Below are 20872 nucleotides of genomic sequence, written 5' to 3'. Positions count from 1 at the left end.
AAATGTAAACATTGGAAACCTGCGCTACCCGATGACAAAGTTTACTATCGGGACAAATGAGCAGAAATCAAGAAAGTAGTGAGGGATGTATCACGAACACCCCCTTCAACCTGATAACTTAAAAAGACGTAAACCTTGAACCAGATTGACGAGAGAAGATAGCCCTAGGCTTTGTCCGTTAGTTCTGTATATCATTAACAGAAATTCTGTCAGGCCCATGCCAACAGCCACCACTGGTCACAGCTCCGGTTCAAAAACCTTGCCATGCACATTCTTTGCCATGTCGAAACCAGTTTTTCTGACACTATTTTTATATGATTCTACGAATGCAAATAAAATTTACATATTTTCGAATTTCCATCGCCGAACTCTTCCCAAGATCAGCAAGTCAACAAAACCTCCTAGCGTTTTGCGTGGTTAGCGGTCATTGCGGTTTGATCATATTGCGCCGGAGCGTTAGCTATGAATATTTATGATGTCTGGGCCGGCAAGGCACGTCTTGGGCCGTTGCTGATGTATTATGAACCGTGCATGAGCCGAGATAAGACTGTAAATGCGATGAAGTTGCGCCATGACATACCTTTTCGATTTCATCAGCGTCGTATACGAAGAGCAGATCGGGCCGTCCGATCAAACCCCCCAGACGCACTATCCGGCCGAAGTGCTCGTGCAGCAGGAACGATATCATCGCTACATCGGAGATTTTGTACTGACCGATGATGGGGAAAACGCTGCAAAGAATGGAAAATGGGAGAAATGTTTTGTAAAACTGGGTAATTTTATTTTTTATATAGATACATTGATGTTAAAAAGGTATAGAGACGGGCCCGATTTTCCAAAAAAAAACATATTTAGGGAGCGGGATCTTTATTTATAGCGATTCGATCAAAGTTTTATAGTTTAAAAAAGACTTGCCTATAATTAATGAGAAGTTAAAATCAAGGGTCCTGGTGAAACTACAGCTAGCTCGATCCTCTATGAATCGAAATTTCAATTCCCAATAATGCATGTAAGGCTTGTCAAATTTATTTACATCAGTTTTATCTTACTGCAATACCAATATTATATTTAGGGAATTTATTTGATTAAATCAATATAGGCCGGTTGACGCCAGCGTGTATTCTCGTTCTGATGTAAAAAATAGACATGTAATGAAAAAATCCCAGAGTCCAATGATGTAAACATTCTCATGTCATCGCTTACGTTAACGACACATGAACTAGGGAAAGGTTATTGTCAATCCGCCAAAGGCAGCCGAATTAGCACTTCGCTAATTACTCGCTAAGTTGGGCCAGACGGACGGATGCAACTCGTCTCGGACGCACGGAATTGAAATCTTCTTCGTTCGTTCCGCCTAGCAAAACGAGTTTGTTTAACTGTTTAGCAAAATAAGCAATGCAGGTGACTGCGCCGGCACTGCGTAAACAAAAATTGGGTATTTTTCGGCTGCGCTCATTGACAGTCGTGGATGGTGGCAGGCACTGGTCCAGGGACAAGTTCAAGGTGACCACCCATATATTCGCACCATCTGTTTGGTTTGGTCGTTATTACACATTAGTTCAAAAGGCCATCAGTTCATTTCCGTTTGGCTGCTAACTTATTTTTTGGGCTCATGAATCAATGTCAAAATTATGAGTAACATGTTATTCAATATGTTTTTGCCTTCCTCGGGCAGTAAGTCACCCCAAAACCGAACTTTTGAGAGACGGTTTGGAATAGTTTCGGTATCTAGCAGTATCCGATTTGAGAAGACAAAGACATAGAAGTTAAAGAAGACAAAGAAGACAAAGAAGACAAAGAAGACAAAGAAGACAAAGAAGACAAACAAGACAAAGAAGACAAAGAAGACAAAGAAGACAAAGAAGACAAAAAAGACAAAGAAGACAAAGAAGACAAAGAAGACAAAGAAGGCAAAGAAGACAAAGAAGACAAAGAAGACAAAGAAGACAAAGAAGACAAAGAAGACAAAGAAGACAAAGAAGACAAAGAAGACAAAGAAGACAAAGAAGACAAAGAAGACAAAGAAGACAAAGAAGACAAAGAAGACAAAGAAGACAAAGAAGACAAAGAAGACAAAGAAGACAAAGAAGACAAAGAAGACAAAGAAGACAAAGAAGACAAAGAAGACAAAGAAGACAAAGAAGACAAAGAAGACAAAGAAGACAAAGAAGACAAAGAAGACAAAGAAGACAAAGAATATAAAGAAGACAAAGAAGACAAAGAAGACAAAGAAGACAAAGAAGACAAAGAAGACAAAGAAGACAAAGAAGACAAAGAAGACAAAGAATATAAAGAAGACAAAGAAGACAAAGAAGACAAAGAAGACAAAGAAGACAAAGAAGACAAAGAAGACAAAGAAGACAAAGAAGACAAAGAAGACAAAGAAGACAAAGAAGACAAAGAAGACAAAGAAGACAAAGAAGACAAAGAAGACAAAGAATATAAAGAAGACAAAGAAGACAAAGAAGACAAAGAGTAAAGCACTCACGCAACTATTCACTCCATTTTTTTCGACTAGCAAAACCTCACTATTTCGAACCTTCTCGGAGTCGCAGATGCAATTGAAGATTGCATGAAGTACACTCGGAACTTGAAGGAGAATAAGATGATGATGATGATACTACCATCTATTGTAGCAAGGCACCTGCCGATAGCACTGGCCATATCTGACAAACGATTTGATCATGATTATATTATTGTTTGTATTTCATCAAACTCCTGTATGAAGGGTTAAAAAATGGGTGGGGTGGTTCCATAAGCAGAGACACTTATGCGAATCCACGGGATGAATAGAGAATCTCCTTCCAGAAGAAAGTTAGTACATACAATAATATAACCTAGCCCTCGTTTCCCAGATTGACCCAATAGATGGGGAGAAGAGCCCGCCCTTTATTCACGAGATGTTAACAATAGGAAGTTGGCGATTCCACTCTTCCTATCCAAATCGCTTCAATCGGGTGCCCTGATGGTTATTTAATATTTTTTACGTTATTTTCATATAGTTTTTAATGTAAATGAATAATATATATATATTGGAATTGGCTCACCAAATTTCCGTTCTGGAGCAGTTGAAAGGCAGAACTAGTGTATCATAAAGGCATTATCAGCTTCAAGGACTTCAGGAAATCGTTGACAATCGCCACAACACACATGCAAGTTGATTGTGAGTTTGAATCACATCGTTTCTATCCTGTGTCTGTAGTGCGCACCAAAACGAATAGAAATTTTGATCATGACGAGGTACGGGATACTGTTACTAAACATTCCAGTAAACGTGTGTGGACTTGGTGCGGGGTGCAAAGGAGTCCGACGTCTAATTCTGCAAGGCGGTATTGATTCCTCGCCAGAAACGTTTCAAAACGGATTCAACTTTGTTTATCGGAACTTGAAGGAGAATAAGGTCCCGCAAATGGGCAGCTTCCCCCTGGCACAGCTGACAATCCTCCATTAGGTATAATAAATAACTCCATCGCGAGACATTTTAAGTGAGAAGACAACACGGAGGCTCTACGAAGGTCGGTGAAAACGGAGTACAGAACCACAATATCGTTACACCGATGGTTCAGTGTCGAGACAGGGGTTGGTTGGGGGAAGTAATAATTTAACAGTGTCGGATAGTCTACCTACATATACAAAACCCAGATTAATCCACCTAGCAGTGATGATGCCTTTCTCGTGCATTATAAAATATATTGAAAAAATCACATTAGAAAGGTCAAAAAGCTCTTTGGGGAATAGATCACATTTTTTCGATCATTTTAATATTTTGCCTTACCACCATTCAAACCAAAATGATCTTTGAATTTTCACGGGGGCCCTTTGGGGAAAAACACTTATTATTCAACAATTCCGACCCGCACTGATCGGGCCCATTTTTAATAGCAAACAATTCCCCGTCGAATGCAACTTGTTGCTAGTAAATCGGATAATTCTAAGTTCTAAAAAGTGTGCCTACAAAATGTGTACACATACACACACATACCGTGCAAACTCAAACTTCGGACGCTTAAGCACTTTCTGATATACAATCATCCTGTTTACTCACATTTCAAATCCCTTCGTTTAAACCACCATCACAATCACTAAGTATAGTATTCATCTTTGACCCAAGTATTAAATATGTGCAAAATATTGCGAAGAATGTCTGCAATTTATGAAAATGTCCGGCTTCTGTTTGATTCAAACCTCGGCCACCGGCGAGGTTCGATTCATATTTCGGACACAAAGATTCAAACTTCGGACACCTAATTACACAGTACCGGGGGGAATAATTGAACACAATTCTCACTGCACAGTTCAGGCTGTCTTTTAATCATTTCGGCGCGTTGTTTTAACATGTCTTACTAGAATGTAACTATACTAAAACAAGCAAAAACTATTATTCCTTCCGATCCAGCTTGACGAAACATTTCGATGAAATATTTCAGAAAATTTCCCATACGAATTGAAGCGTCCGAAGTTTGAGAGTGTCCGAAATTCGATTATCCACGGTACACAAAAAAACAGACGTCACCTCAGTTTGTTGAGCTGAGTCGATCGGTATATAACACTATGGGTCTCCGGGCCTTCTATCAAGTTTTTTTTAGCAATCATATAGCCTTTCGGTACAACTTTGTTGTACGAGAAAGGAAAAAATGCATATGTTACAAATATGCGATCGTGCGATAGTACAATGATTAGCGCAACGGCGCGTTTTGAAAAATACATATGGATTAACTTTCCAGACGCGTTGCTGCGCCTACAATTGAACCGTTTGTTTGAGAAACTGCATATGTAACATTTTTGGCCAAAATGAGATTTTTATATATTCTGAATCCTTGTCTAAAAACCCGTATTCTGGCAAAAAATATGAAAAAAAAAATTATGTTCAGGAATGTATGAAAAAAATTTCGATTGTTTGAGAAACAACATATGTCCACGTACTTTGGAAAGCAATTGTGGAGAACAGCTTACATTTTTTGCACTGGAAGTGCCTCAGGGTGTTGAGTTTTGACAAAAATTATTGATCTGTATCGAAGAAATCGAAAGAATTGGTGCAAATTTGTTCAAAAACAGTTTTATGTTGTTTTCTCGAAATAGTGTAAAATGGACTTATGCAGTTTCTCAAACAAATGATTCAATTGTTTTAGGGCTGATTCCCACGTAGTGTTTTTTCACCAATGTAATATTAAAGTTCAATAAAACTAGTTGTATGTCATACATTGATTTTCCATCCCTTTGTGTAATAATTGTACAAGTACATTTGTGAAAATGAAACCAACAATTCACATAAATATAAATGAAAAAAGCCGCATAATATGGAAATAAGGAGGTGTATGAAAACGAACGCTATGTTCAAATCACCCATATGCCCAAACTACACCATCATTCCACCTAAACCAACCAAACCACCCAAACCAAAAAGCAGTTAGCCTTAAGGTGACTTGCGGTGGCACTCCAATCTCTTTGTGGTTGTACCATAAAAATCATCAACTTAAGATTAGTAGTCGTGAGAACTTGACTACCAACACCTACCAACCTACAAGGCAGACAAAAATAACCACTTGTTTTGTCAACATCCGACTACCGTAAATATTGCATTAATGTGAACGATTTCAGTCTGAGTTGTACGCAGGATTACTCAATACGGTTTAACTACGGTAACATAAACGGTAACATAAACTAACGAAATGTGTCCGAAAATCAACAGATTAGCTTTGATTTACGTTTATATTTATGTTTCATTTTTTTATGATGCTAGCTGTTTATGTTCACATATCGTGACATTGTTGCCAGCTATTCAAACACACCAATAGCATAATTGAAATTTACTGCGTTTTCTTTTTAATTTTTCAAGACGATCCAAAGTAGAATAATGCCTTAAGGCCTCTTACGGTGTCATTCAGAATGGCTACCCTGCGGCTCACCAACACAATCTTACAATTACCCACCTCCTCAGTGCGAATAGCACCGATCACATTAGTTTTATTATAAAAAACCAACATTTCACAAGAAAAAGTATCAGAACTAAGTTTGAACCTAAACCTACTTATTGTGAAAATAATCGAATCATTTAGTGCACATTTGGCGTCGATTCAATGAAAATAAAACTAAGTGAAAAAAATTCCACATTTGAAGCTTTGGAAAACTTTGCTTGAGAGGTTAGCATCATCAATAAAGCACGAAAGAAGCAACACAAACATTCATGCTGTCAGTTATATACACGGTACGAAATTCATTCACCGCATGCGGAAATGCTACACCCTTAATTTGTTTTACTCAATATTGTGCGGTTACTTGCTAAGTTTTTTTAAAACTTTATTAAAGTGTTATTTTAATCTCCAGATTATGTTCAACACCGTACTTGCTAAATGGACACGGTCGGTTAAAGTAGCTGTTCCTTAAATAGTTCGTTAAAGTAGTCGCTAGTAGTCAACCAGCAATCTGCGGTGTATTGTTCGAAATGAATGTTTATCAGCAATGGGCTTTTTGCTGTACTATAAATCTCGCATAATTTATCAAAAGGACCTAAGTAACATTTTTTTCATGAATTAATTTGAGTACTGCAATCAACAGAACAACATGAAAGCTATTGATTGCAGTATTCAAATTAATTTTTGAAAAAAATGTTACTTAGGTCCTTTTGAAAAGTTATGCGAGAAATGTAATAAAATGCGTAAAGCCAAAATAGAACTTTTTGGGAACTTGCAAGTGTTCTGATTGTTTAAGTTGACTTTTTGTAAATTTATTGGTCAATATTTAAGAGGTGCTGTAAAAAGAAAAGTGCATACTTAGTTTTTCCAAATTTGATTCAGACTATCTTTTGAAAAGGGTCAAACTTGTTTTTACTGATTTTTTTAAATGGATATAATCGAAAAACGACATATCCTACAACAAAGTTTTGTATCGAAAAATCAGTCAAACTTTCTAATAAAACTTTTGAAAAACTCAAAATTGAACCCTACACTAAAAATCGATTTAAAAATTAAAGTCGATTTGCAAAAAACGCCCTTTTCGATTTGGACGAAATTTTGTCTCAAGATAGGTGATTATGTTCCTACCACCCGGATAAAAATGTACTATTGGTTCAATAGTGTAAACAATTGGATTACCATACAATATACGGTATACAATAGGATACGTTGTTTCTTGATGGTTGCACAGATTGTATCAACACTGAGGATACAATACATCAACATATCTCTCTAATGTAACAATACTTACAATTGTTTTTGAAACGTTTTCGTACATAAGATTCATACATTGATGACTTTTGAAACGTTTCTTTACATTGCATATAAACTATATAACAATATTTGCCTCATAGCGCCAAATATGCATTATTTCCCTTTAAATTGCATTGTTGAACAGTAAAGCTGTCACTAATGAGAAATCAAAAATCGTATTGTTTTACTATACAAATACAATACCATCAATTGTATTTTGAACAGTTTTGTACGGATATTTCAACAATATATTAACCATACACTCTATTGTGTGACGAAAAAACTGTATGGAAAAATCTCAGATTATGTATAGTTACGATGCTTAACAACCCGTACATTCTATTGCGAAAACTTCATTTACATTTGAGTGTATGGTTCATAACAATGCATTCTGATGTATTTCTATGGTTTCATTTACAATACAATCTAATGCCAATTTATTGTTATTAATAGTAGTGTTACAATCAATTGTATTGTTATTCTACTGTATTTTTTATTCGGGCGACCGTCCATACATCGCAAGCTGGGCACTTTGAAGGGAAAAATTACTAACAAAAACTTTTTCTTGACGGAATTGATTTTTTCAGTGTCTTTAAGGGGTGGATTTAACATATGTATACATATATCTCGCTTAACTTTTCAAAAGGACCTAAGCAACATGTTTTTCATTAATTAATTTGAATAGCGCCATCAACAGAACAACATGAAAGCTATTGATTGTAGTATTCAAATTAATTCATGAAAAAATGTTACTTAGGTCCTTTTGAAAAGTTAAGCGAGATATATACTCATATTAAGTATTCCTGTACAGTCAGGCAGAGTACAATGTTTTTGTAGTAACTGGGCGCGACTAAAGAAGCTAATAATGGAATATAATATTTTTTTGAAGATATAAACCCCTTTTTAATATTACTCTTAATTTAAAAAACAAACTATATTTAGTGACTAAATTAGACAATGTATCATAAAAATAGATTTGCTTGAGGTTCTATAACGATGGGTTTCATTGGTTTAGTTTCAGATGAAACTACACTGAAAATAATTCCGACAAGAAAAAGTTTTTGTTAGAAAAACTTTTTTTCCTTAAGAGAGCCCAGCTTGCGATGCATGGACGGTTGGCAGGGAACATAATCACCTATCTTGAGACACAATTTCATTTAAATAAAAAAGGGCGTTTTTTCGCAAATCGACTTTAAAAATTTTAAACTGATTTTTTTCAGTGTAGGGCTCAATTTGGATTGTTTCCAATATTTTTATAAAAAAGTTTGACTGATTTTGCGATGGTCACCCATTCAACACTTTTTTGTGGGATGCGTGGTTTTTCTATTATATCCATTTGAAAATATTAGCAAAAAAATTTCAGCTCTTTTCAAAGGATAGTCTAGATTAAATTTGGAAAAACATTTTGTTTTCATTTCGGATCATCTGGTGATTTTCATTACTCATTTTTCATTTTTACTTCTTACTTTTCACTCCTTACTTCGCACTTCTCACGTCTCACTTTTCACTTCTCACTGCTCACATCGGCCCATAGGGAAAGAAATGGCAGAAATGACGCTTAACTTTTAAAAGAACATATGTCATCTTTTTTCATGAATTAATTTGTACTACAATCAAAAGCTATCATATTGGTCTGTCGATCGCAATATTAAAATTCATTCATGAAAATATGTTTCTTAGGTCATTTTGAAAAATAAACGAGAATTTTCTGTGTATACATGAAATCTTAAAATAGGTACTTTTTAACTCATTAATGCACTGAAAATATTATACACGCTCACACAATATTCTTTTTAATGTGAATCGAACGTGTTTTATCATTCGCCATTTTCACTACCCATCCACGTTAAAGTCGCAAGGAATAAATGTGAATTAGCGCCACTTGGAAAAACTGTTGATTATGACGTGTTTTGAACTTGGTTTGACGTAGCAATGATAGAGAAAACAAATAACACTTTGCAACAGAAAATATTTCTCGCTTAACTTTCAAGGACCTAAGTAACATTTTTTTCATGAATTAATTTGAATAGCGCAATCAACAGAACAACATGAAAGCTATTGATTGCGCTATTCAAATTAATTCATGAAAAAATGTTACTTAGGTCCTTTTGAAAAGTTAAGCGAGATTTGTTCGATATGTTTGAATCGAAAAAATAGCAGACGCCTAGAAAAACTGTAAATTTTCATTGTTTTGCACATGGCTGCAAGCCTCTAGTATTTTGTTTCAAAAAGGTAAGTTTTGATAAATTCAATTTTACAAAAAATGTAAATGAATTTATGCACAACTTTTTCAGATTTACTTGAACTTCGGATTGCAGAATTATATTTGGCATGAAAACTTGCATGTAGAGAATTTGGCTGAGATCCAAAAAAGAATAATACGAAAAATGCCATCTTATTTCCATATGCATGATTGGTGAAGTGTTTTTTTTTTATTATAATAAATGTATTATTCTACGAACGTTGTTACTGCGTTTCATTAATAGATAATGTTCGATCGAATTATTACCTTAATTTTGGAATTAATAAAGAAAAACATTGAGCCCCATTTTCCACTGAAACATTCCACCACATTTTAACGTGTTTCTCATTTCCATTCTTACTTTATTTCTATTATATCGGACGTTCCATTTTTTGACATTTGGAACTGGATTCACACGTTATGTTGATATGTTTCCCAAGTAGTGAGAATTCATGTGTGAAACCAGTATCATGAGCGTGTAGATTATTTTCAGTGTGGGTTTCTATGTTTCTTTGTGAAGTTTATATGCTTATATGCTATATGCTATATGCTTATAAGGGTGAAATCAGCAGTGATTCAGTTTGGTTGCAAATTTTCGAATACTATTCTAGTTTGAATATGAGCCAAAATAGAACAAACTCACAGGCTTCCACAGCAGTGTTCTATTCATGTTTGATTTTTTTCCATTAAATGAAATGATTATGTTGCTGCTGAGGAAGGTGCGGTAAATGCAAAGTGGATTGATCCGTACATAAAATGACGCATTCATACACCAAAACAATTGAAAAATATTTGAATCTCGTGATTCATTCGTGGTTCAAATCTGCAGAAAATAGAACTGAGCGGTATAACAGTTCTAAGCTTTTGAATCTTGACTGTTATAAAAAATGAATCTTGAGCCACTGCTGGGAAAATGAATGATTCAGATTCATATTCAAACTGACAGCCCCGAACGATTTGAATCACTGCTGATTTTACTCTAAGCTGTGTATTCTATGCTGTCAGTGTGCCGGTTTCGAATAAATTGTGTCTTGGGAGAACATAACCTAGAAAATCGATAGCTTATTTGTTACGAAATAATGATGTCTCATAACTCTTTGAATATTTACTATTTTTTGAGACGTGCCATCATTATGAAATTCAATAGCGAACAAGAAGAAAACATTCCCCATCGAATGCAACTTGTTGTAGCAAAATCGATTCAGGTTTAGTACTAGAAAAATTGTCTAATGTTACACATACGCACACACACACACACACACACACACACACACACACACACACACACACACACACACACACACACACACACACACACACACACACACACACACACACACACACACACACACACACACACACACACACACACACACACACACACACACGGATAGACAGACATTTGCTCAGTTTGTCGAGCTGAACCGAATGGTATATAATACTATGGGTCTACAAGCGCTCTATAAAAAGTACGTTTTGGGAGTGAAATGAAAGCCTTTCTGGTACAACTTTGTTGTACGAGAAAGGCAAAAATAATGAATCTTACATGGAACGTAATCCAATTATATAAGCAGTGTAGCATCTTTTTGGCAGAGAATGCAGCCCTCATCATCGCCGCCACAGTGCAAGGATTGAGAGCTGTACCACCTAAATTTGTCGCCAACATGGGCTTTCCAGGCCCATCATCCCGGGTGTAAGCTCTTACTAGGGTTCCTTGTAGCGACCCCTGTTTTATAGTACCGGTACTACGGTACTAAGTCCAGTACCGGAAGTGCCGGGAAAATACCGGTACTGGAGTATATTTTTTGTTGTTCGGTAAATCTTCTTTCTTCGTTACACGTATAGAATCGATAACAAAATATAAGTTTCTTCCTGACATAGATATTATAGACACAGGTTCCATAGACGAGCTGAGGCGAAGGCGAGTGTAGCCAAACGAACTGTCAGTTAGTGTAGCCAAACGAGCATGACGTCACGATTGCAATCCAAGCAACGGAGCGTGTGACGTCAAATTCACGTGGTACACTGTGAAAAAGTGGAAAACACACTTAATCGAAATGACCCAACCGTTCCTGCGCTCGTCTATGGAACCTATAGTGTCTATAATAGATATGGGTCGTCTTCTTCTTCTTATTGGCATCACATTCCCCACTGGGACATTGCCGCCTTGCTGCTTAGTGTTCATTCAACACTTCCACAGTTATTAACCGCGAGGTTTTGACCCGGCCGATGTTGTCCTGCATAGTAGGCGAAAATTAGAGTTCTGAACTGCCTGCCCATGCGAAGTTGCCATACGATTCTTAATTTTAGTTTTTCACGATTTACCCAACGGACTCGTATTTTTCGCATAAGAAAATATCATATAAACCCGTCGGAAACGATAACTAACATATTTGCTGAAGGAATGAAGTAAATCCATCCAGCCGTTTTCGAGTTCTAGACAAACATTTGAAAAGGGCGTAACAGCCAAAATTTATTCTTTCCGGTTTTTCGTCTACATCTACATGCTATGTATGCAGGTGAGGAATCGGAAGGAATAAATTATGGCTGATACGTCCTATTCAAATGTTGGTCTAGAGTTATGCGGATACGAAGACAGCCCTATTTTTACTTTTATTGTATAGACGGGTGGCCACCAAATAGCGAGAATGAAAAGAATAGCTCGGGAAGAAAACTACAAAGAAGTACAGTTCAATCTGATATACCTTATATACAGAGTTGGCCTTAGTCTTTAAACTTAGATTAAGGAATAATAGCACATGGTCCGTGGTCCACCGTGTTGCGTAGTTTAATCTTGCAGGTATTACATGACCGTTGGACGGCGGCTATTTCAGGATGATGCTTCTTATCCTATTAATGAGTTGCTCTGTGTCTTTGGCCTTTCAATCTCCTTGGAATACAATGGAGATCGATCTACTTAAAACCCTTTAACAGTTTAAGAAACATTTTCACGTTCAAAATTGTCCACCGTGTACTTTTCCCACGATCTTTGTACACTTGAAAAAAATGTACAATGATGCGCGCATCCTTCCTATTTTGATATCATGTTTGAAACAACTGAGCATGTAGGAGTAAAAGTGTGTGGGCGACAATTTTCTGAATATTCTAAGGATTCATTTACATAAGGAAATATTTCTCTGAAAGCAATAATATTCTCATAGAAAATTATTGAAGTATTGAAATTCCCGTTTTTTGGTGACCACTCGTTAAATAGAAGATAATTGGTCACTAGGATTTTTTGGAATATTTTTCCAAAAAACTCTCAATTCCTGTGTGATTCTGTACAGACTGTAATTGCGATTTTCTAGCAAGCAATTCCAGAGTCAAAACCGAGAAGATCGAAGAGTGCGGTGCTCGCGAAAGGCTGTGTTTTTTTCTTCGTTATACACACCCGTTTCAAATCACTCAGAGACTGAGCGAAATTGTATTGCCGTCTCTTTTATTCTCACGGAAATCTCACTCATTTTTCGTAAAAAGTGGAACTACTCAAATTTTGCATTAAATTCTTCAAGATCTGAATGAGTATCATAGTTCTTCATCGTAAGCTGTGCCGTCCAACTACAATTCACTGTTTTTGGATGTTTCTGCATACATTTTTGCATATAAACTTCCAACGAGTTTAGTACCGCCCAAACGTTGACCGATTTGGCTGAAATTTTGTCCAGAGCATCAGGGCATCAAATAAACCGAATAAGAGGGCGGACCATTAAAAAATTGAAAAAGTTTTTCTCATACTAATTTGAGCCACCCTAGTGTATGGTGTCGTGTAGTATGCTGAAGTGGAGGCGATAGAGGTACTTCTCTATACAACATGTACACGTATATCGCGTCCAATTTAGCATCTTGTACTGCACCACGTACGATTTTATGTTGACTGGTAAGCGACTGTGTGCCGCTCAAAGCGCATAAGCCCATAACGAGTGCCAACTAGCACATCAGGATTGATACCAGTGAGACCTGATTACGGTATACTGGTCACGGCAAGCGACAGACACACGCGAGCGCGAAAGTAATGGAAAATAAACGTGAATTAACAAAATATGTCTGGTTTAACATTCTCACTTAACGTCAAATAGAGATAACATAATTAGCTTTCCGATTACTATCAATGTGGTTGAACAGCCGTGATTATTACTTTATTTTCAATTTAATTCCCGTTTATTTTTAACTTTCCTTACGTTGAAGAAATGATGCCGCGGGCGCCAAATCCGAAATTTAAATGAACAATCCCTCACTTTGAGCGATTGATAGTTTATTCTCGCGAAGGATGAACAATTTAACATACTAAGGAAATGCTAATACTGTAGTGTAGAAGTTGCATAGGTCACATCACTTTCCATGGTGAATCCCGATCTTTGTTACTGATTACCCCACCCAACTAACATAACTACCTTCCCGTGGTAATTGTGGAGATGCAGAGGTATTCTCGGTCTCTTGTAGCAACAATAACCACACTCTAACATTCCTTCCCTTTCCCAACTGACTGTAAGGACTTGGCCGGCGCCATTATTGATCAACATTTGCGAGCTGCTGAAACGTGCACTTCGAGAATAGTTTGAAAATCCCAACCACTATTCACTTGGATCGTAGTGCAATTTGCACCAGTTCTGATCAATCACGGAGTAGCAACCGTTGATATGTACAGTCAGTCTAAGATAAGCTAAGCTAAAGCTAAGCAATTCCAGTGTTTCGCTACTGATTTAGGATGTTCTCAAGAATTCCTGGGGAATTAACTTCTGTCATGGTTGGCAAATGCTAGGTAATGCGTACCATTGGTATTTCGCGTACCTGAAGGAATAAAATAGACCTGATCTCGTGGTCCTTAGCCTCTTACCCAGCAACTCCTAACCCTACCTACTCGTGGTGCTAGCCGGGATACGAGCAACCTTAGTGAAGATCAGGTAACTAACAGGTAACACACGAGCTGGGTAACAGCTTTCATAGTGATGGGCGGTATGCAAAGGCGCGTGATCAGGCACTGTAGCAAGGTACCCGACAGAACATGGAACGTTATAGACGGAAACGGAGACAGCAGGCCCGCCTTTTCAGGAGAAGAAACGCCGCCTGGAAGAAACGGAGTGCGAGTAGATGAAACAGCTGTGCCGTTCTCAAGAATCACGCAAGTTCTATCAGAAGCTCAACGCATCCGTAAAGGCTTCATGCCTCGAGCTGAAATGTGCCGGGTTAAGGATGGGAGCATCTTGACGTACGAAAGGTAGAAGCAGCCTCGTAGTGAACATTTGAATAGCGCTGAGAGTACAGGCAGAGGAAGAGATGACTACGTCAGTTCAGCGGACGATCAGCCCCCACCTTGAGGGAAATTAAGGATGCTAACCAGCAGCTAAAGACCAATAAAGCAGCTGGTAAGGATGGTATCGGAGCTGAGCTCAACAAGATGGGTCCGGAAAAGCTAGCCACTTGCCTGCACAAACTGATAGTCAGAATCTGGGAAACTGAACAGCTACCGGATGAGTGGAAGGAAGGGGTTATATGCTCCATCTACAAGAAAGGCGACAAGCTGGAGTGTGAGAGCTTTCGAGCGATCACCATTCTTAATGATGCCTACAAAGTGATATCCCAGATCATCTTCCGACGTCTGTCACCATTAGTGAATGAGTTCGTGGGAAGATATCACCAGGCTTCATTAACGGCCGCTCGACAACGGATCAGATCTTTACTGCACGGCAAATCCTTCAAAAATGCCGCGAATACCAGGTCCCAACGCACCATCTGTTCATTGATTTCAAGGCGGCATACGACAGTATAGACCGCGTAGAGCTATGGAAAATTATGGACGAGAACAGCTTCTCTGGGAAGCTTACCAGACTGATCAAAGCAACGGTGGATGGTGTGCAAAACTGTGGGAAGATTTCAGGCGATTATTCCAGTTCGTACGAATCGCACCGGGGACTAAGACAAGGTGATGGACTTCGTGCCTGTTGTTCAACATTTCGCTAAAAGGTGTCATGCATGCGGAGAGCCGGGTGTAACAGCCGGGGTACATTCGTCTGAAACGCGAAACAACAAAAGTTGGACTGGTGGTGGATGCTTCGAAGACAAAGAACATGCTTGTGGGCGGAACCGAGTACGACAGGGCCCGCCTGGGAAGCAGTGTTACGATAGACGGGAATACCTTCGAGGTGGTCGAGGAATTCGTCTACCTTGGATCCGTGCTAACGGCTGATGACAATTTTAGTCGTGAAATATGAAGGCGCACGAGGGGTAACCAACTCTAAACTTTCGATAGTACCCAGAAATACTAACAAATACTAGCAAAAAACTACGTCGCATATATGTTAAATTGATCGAAGAAGCCTGGTTGGGAAAGCATGAAACACATCGCCACCCAATCAATACAGTCCACCCCGTTTTATGCAACACATGATCTCCGTCTCCTTTAAAATTTTAAAAAATCACTGAGCAACTGTTTCTACTACTAATATTTTCTGGACTATCTTTGAGCCTCCCGGTTTGGTTTCATGGCATTAGAAATATAAAATGCGGTTTGAATTTTTTTAGAATTTGTTTGAGGTAGAAATCAGATTTTTTCTAAATCCCCGCACTGTGTTTCAACAACTAACTAACAAACGCCATAACAACCGAACTAACAACCGTATCTTTGTTTGAGGAAAATCATGGATACTAGAAATACCAAGAAATACTATTGCGGGACAATGAGTAATACTATCGCAAAGTTTAGAGTTGGTTGCCCCTTGAAGGCGCATCATCTGTGGAAGTCGGGCCTACTACGGGCTCCAGAAAAGCTGCGGTCAAAAAAGATTCACCCCCGCACCAAATGTGTCATGTACAAGACGCTAATAAGACCGGTAGTCCTCTACGGACATTAAACATGGACAATGCTCGAGGAGGACTTGCAAACACTCGGAGTATTCGAGAGACGGGTGCTTAGGACCATCTTTGGCGGTGTGCAAGAAGACGCTGTGTGGCGGCGAAGAATGAACGCCCAGCTCTACGGCAAACCCAGTATCCTGATGGTAGCTAAAGCCGGAAGGGTACGTTGGGCAGGGCATGTTGCAAGAATGCCGGACAGCAACATTGCAACGATGGTGTTCGCTTCCGATCCGGCATGTACAAGACGGCGAGCGAGGTGGGCAGGTGCGAAACGACTTGGCGAGCGTGGGGCCAAGAGATGCGGCCTCGAACCGTGATCGTCGGCAGCAATAGCAAGAATAGGTAGTATCGTTCAATTTTGTTTCTTTCTCTGCTGCTGTCTGTTGTATGGGCAATCCTACAGTGGGTCCGCAGTCTCATTGAACTCTTCATTTTTGTAAGCTTTTTTTTGCTTTGATTATACATTTCGCAAGTTTTTTTTTTCGTACGATTATAAGTATCAGAGCTATTATTATCCCGTTTTCTGTAAATAATACATCGGAATCAATCCCCCTATAAGCATAAATTATATTTCCTAAACACTTTTTTTTATTATTATTGAAATTGATTTTATTATTATTATTATTATTGACTTTTTGCCTTCTATTTTTTCTTCTTTCTATTTTCTTGGGTTTTTATTTCTCTCAACGTTCTACAAATTAGCATATCTGATTTTCGATTTGTTGTCATTAGCGGTGGATGGCCCACCCAAGTAATGGATGCAATTTATTCAGGCGGGGAGAAAACGCAGTTTGTGATTTCCGATGACGATTCGATAGATTCACCATGGTTTGAACATTTGGTCGAGTCTCTCTTTACCTCACCGGAGACCAGTCAAAACAAACAAACATCTTCTTATTCGCCAAAAGTGAAACAAATCGATCATCCGACCCAATCTACATCACATGCAACTGGAACTCCTATTAGCACATTTCCAGAACTCATGGATACCAGCACTACTTTGATGGTGAATGAAACCAATTCCATTACCCCCCTCATCCGCTGGAAACATTTCCACAGCGTACCCCCGCCTGAAAACATACCCACCCGGATCGAAAGGACCCTTTCTGGTTTTCTTTCGACCCAAAGGCAAACCGCTAAATAAATTGCAAATCGAAAAAGACCTGGCAAAGTCGTTTCGGGGCATTGAAGAAGTGAATGCACCGAGCCGTAACAAATTGCGAGTTACGGTTAGTGATCGGGAACAAGCAAATAAGATCGCTGCTTACGAGCTCTTTTTGAGGGAATATCACGTATATATACCGAGTCGGGAAGTCGAAATTGCTGGAGTGGTCACCGAGCCGTACCTGTCATGCGCTGACATAAGAACTCTTGGCGCTGGTGGGTTCAAGAATAGAGCCGTCCCAGCTGTCCAGGTGATCGATGTCAGGCAAATGAACCACGTGGCATCTGATGGCACGAAAAAACCTTCAGACTCGTTTCGGGTGTCCTTCTCCGGATCAGCTTTGCCAGACTATCTCGTGATCGGGAAGCTTCGATTACCTGTTCGACTCTATGTGCCGAGTGTAATGCACTGCATCAAATGCCAGCAAATCGGACACACTGAGACTTACTGCTGCAACAAACCGCGCTGCAGTAAGTGCGGTGAACAACATTCGGAGGGTCTCAGCAGCACAGAACCGAAATGTACCTGCTGTGGAGAAGCTCCACACGATTTGTCCAAATGCCCTCGGTACATAGAGCGGGGGAAACACCAGCTGCGATCCATTCAACAGCGATCACGGCGAACTTATGCAGAAATGCTAAAAAAAAGTCGCCGCACCTGCTGTTCCATCGACCCGTCCCATTGTTAACAACAATCTCTACTCTTCCCTGCCCCTCGATGACCAAGGCTCTGACTCTGGGGACGGTGAGGAATACGCTGTGATTGAAACAGGTACAAAGAGGAAGCGAATAAGAACTAAGCCTCAAACCCAAAAGGCTACTCTTAAAGTCCCTGTCACTCAACAGGGTATCCGTCCTTCCCCTGCAAAATTAGTAAGTGTTGGAAAACCCCCAAAAGTTTCTTCATTGGGGTTCAAGTTTGTGGCTGGCGAATTTCCATCACTTCCAGGAACATCTAAAACCCCAGCTGTTCCAGTGTATCGCCCAGAAATCTCAAAACAACAAAAAAGTCAGAGAACACCTCAACACAATCAAGTTGAGGTTTCAGACAAAATGACTCTTTCTGGGATTGTGGATTTCATCTTCAACACATTAGAAATCTCACCCGCAGTGAGAAACACTATCAATATGATAATCTCTCTGGTGAAACCCTTATTGAAGCAACTGATTTCAAAATGGCCTGTTCTTGATTCGATCTTATCCCTCGATGTCTAATTTAATCAACGAGGTCGGGGATAAGATCGTAGTCCTGCAGTGGAACTGTAGGAGTATCTTGATAAATTTAGCTGCGTTTGAATATTCAGTTCACACCTCGTGTTGTGACACATTTGCTCTCAGTGAAACATGGCTTTCTTCAGATAAAAACCTTTCTTTCCATGATTTCAACATTATTCGTCTAGATCGAGGTGATGGATATGGAGGGGTGCTTTTGGGGATCAATAAACGCCACTCCTTCTACAGAATAGATCTTCCTTCGATGATAGGCACTGAAGTAGTTGCATGCCATGTCACCATACGAGGCAAAAGCTTAAGCATAGCCTCTGTGTATATACCGCCGAATGCCTCTGTTCGTTACAGAGATCTTACGGCTATCTGCTCAGTAATGCCTGAGCCCCGGTTGATTCTGGGAGATTTCAACTCACACGGTACAGCCTGGGGGGAACTGACCGATGACAACCGTTCATGCTTAATTTATGACATGTGTGACTACTTCAATTTGACATATTTGAATAACGGGGAAGCATTACGCATGGCACCTTCAGGACTCGAAAGTAGAAATGATGTCTCAATCTGTTCCATTTTACTAACATTGGATTGTACGTGTAAAGTGATTCTGGATCCCCATGGTAGTGATCACCTGCCTATCGAAAACTCAATTACCAATGAATCACGTCAAACTCATCGGATTGACAATGCATACGATCTCACAAAACACATTGACTGGAGAAAGTATGCTGAGGGGATCATCGATGGTCAACAATTGTTCGATGTACTACCTCCGTTGGAAGAATACGGTTTTCTCGCCAGTTTGATTCACAACAGCGCAGTTCAGTCACATCGTAGACCGATACCGGGATTGTAAGCGTGTCGACGTCCACCATCTCCCCTTTGGTAGGATGGCGAGTGTACTAAAGCATATCGTGAAAAATCCGACGTGTTCAAGGATTATCGGAAGCGGGGTTCGCGGGTTAACTATGACCGGTATATCTCTTTTGAACAAAAATTCAAGAGCCTCGTAAATGCCAAGAAACGAAGTTACTGGCGCCATTTCGTTGATGGCCTATCGCGAGACACGTCGATGTCAACTCTGTTGGCCGTCGGAAGAAGAATGCGAAACGCGTCGTCGGTTAACGAAGACAGGGAAAACTCCTCTCGGTGGATCATTGCATTCGCTAAAAAGGTTTTCCCGGATTCCGTTCCAATATAAGGATTCGTGTGTGACGTAGCACCCGGTCGAAGTGAAATGGATAATCCCTTTCTGATGGTCGAGTTCTCGCTTGCCCTCCTTTCTTGTAACAATTCTGCAGCAGGAATTGATGGAATTAAGTTTAACTTGCTTAAAAACCTCCCAGACGTCGCGAAGAGGTTAAACTTATTCAATCAATTCCTAGAAAGTAACATAGTTCCAGATGAATGGAGACAGGTGAGAGTAATCGCCATTAAAAAACCATTTTGTGAACCGGCCAAGGGCCGAAAACCTCGTTAATAAAGACAATAAAAAAAATTAAAAAACCAGAGAAACCTGTGTCGGATCATCTCAATTACCAATGGATCGCGTCAAACTCATCGGATTGACAATGCATACGATATCACAAAACACATTGACTGCGAATTGAACTCGTATCGACCGATCGCGATGTTGTCGTGTATACGTAAGCTGTTGGAGAAGATGATCCTCAATCGGCTCGGTAAATGGGTTGAATCGAACGATTTTCTATCAGATACTCAATTTGGATTCCGCAGAAGCAAGGAAACGAACGACTGTCTTGCACTGCTTACTACAGAAATTCAACTGGCCTATTCTTTAAAAGAACAAATGGGTTCAGTTTTCTTGGACATTAAGGGGGCTTTTGACTCAGTCTGCGTTGATATCCTTTCAGACAAACTCCACGAGGGTGGGCTTTCACCAATATTAAACAACTACTTGTACAACTTGTTGTCTGAGAAACATATGAGCTTTTCTCATGGAAACTCAACAATTTCTCGAATTAGCTACATGGGTCTCCCCCAGGGCTCATGTTTAAGCCCTCTTCTTTATAATTTTTACGTTAGAGACATCGATGCATGTCTCGTGGAAAATTGCATGCTTAGACAGCTTGCGGATGACGCCGTTGTCTCCTTTACAGGAACAGGGGCGGACGATCTGCAAGGACCATTGCAAGATACCTTAGACAATTTGTCTTCTTGG

At 39.3% G+C, this 20872-nt stretch overlaps 1 protein-coding gene across 3 annotated transcripts in view; it reads right to left on the bottom strand.

The window, feature by feature from the left end:
• LOC134210603 (probable cytochrome P450 301a1, mitochondrial) overlaps positions 1–20872 on the bottom strand; it is a 92516-nt gene that overhangs the window by 14301 nt on the left and 57343 nt on the right. For all 3 annotated transcript variants that reach the window (XM_062686722.1, XM_062686724.1, XM_062686723.1), the window contains exon 3: positions 581–731. In XM_062686722.1, the coding sequence (XP_062542706.1) occupies positions 581–731 (151 nt within the window). The remainder of the gene's footprint in view (positions 1–580; positions 732–20872) is intronic.

The sequence above is a fragment of the Armigeres subalbatus genome, chromosome 2 (genome assembly GCF_024139115.2).
Source record: "Armigeres subalbatus isolate Guangzhou_Male chromosome 2, GZ_Asu_2, whole genome shotgun sequence".
In the NCBI taxonomy this organism is placed as follows: domain Eukaryota; kingdom Metazoa; phylum Arthropoda; class Insecta; order Diptera; family Culicidae; genus Armigeres; species Armigeres subalbatus.
This window is presented reverse-complemented; position numbering and strand designations above follow the sequence as displayed.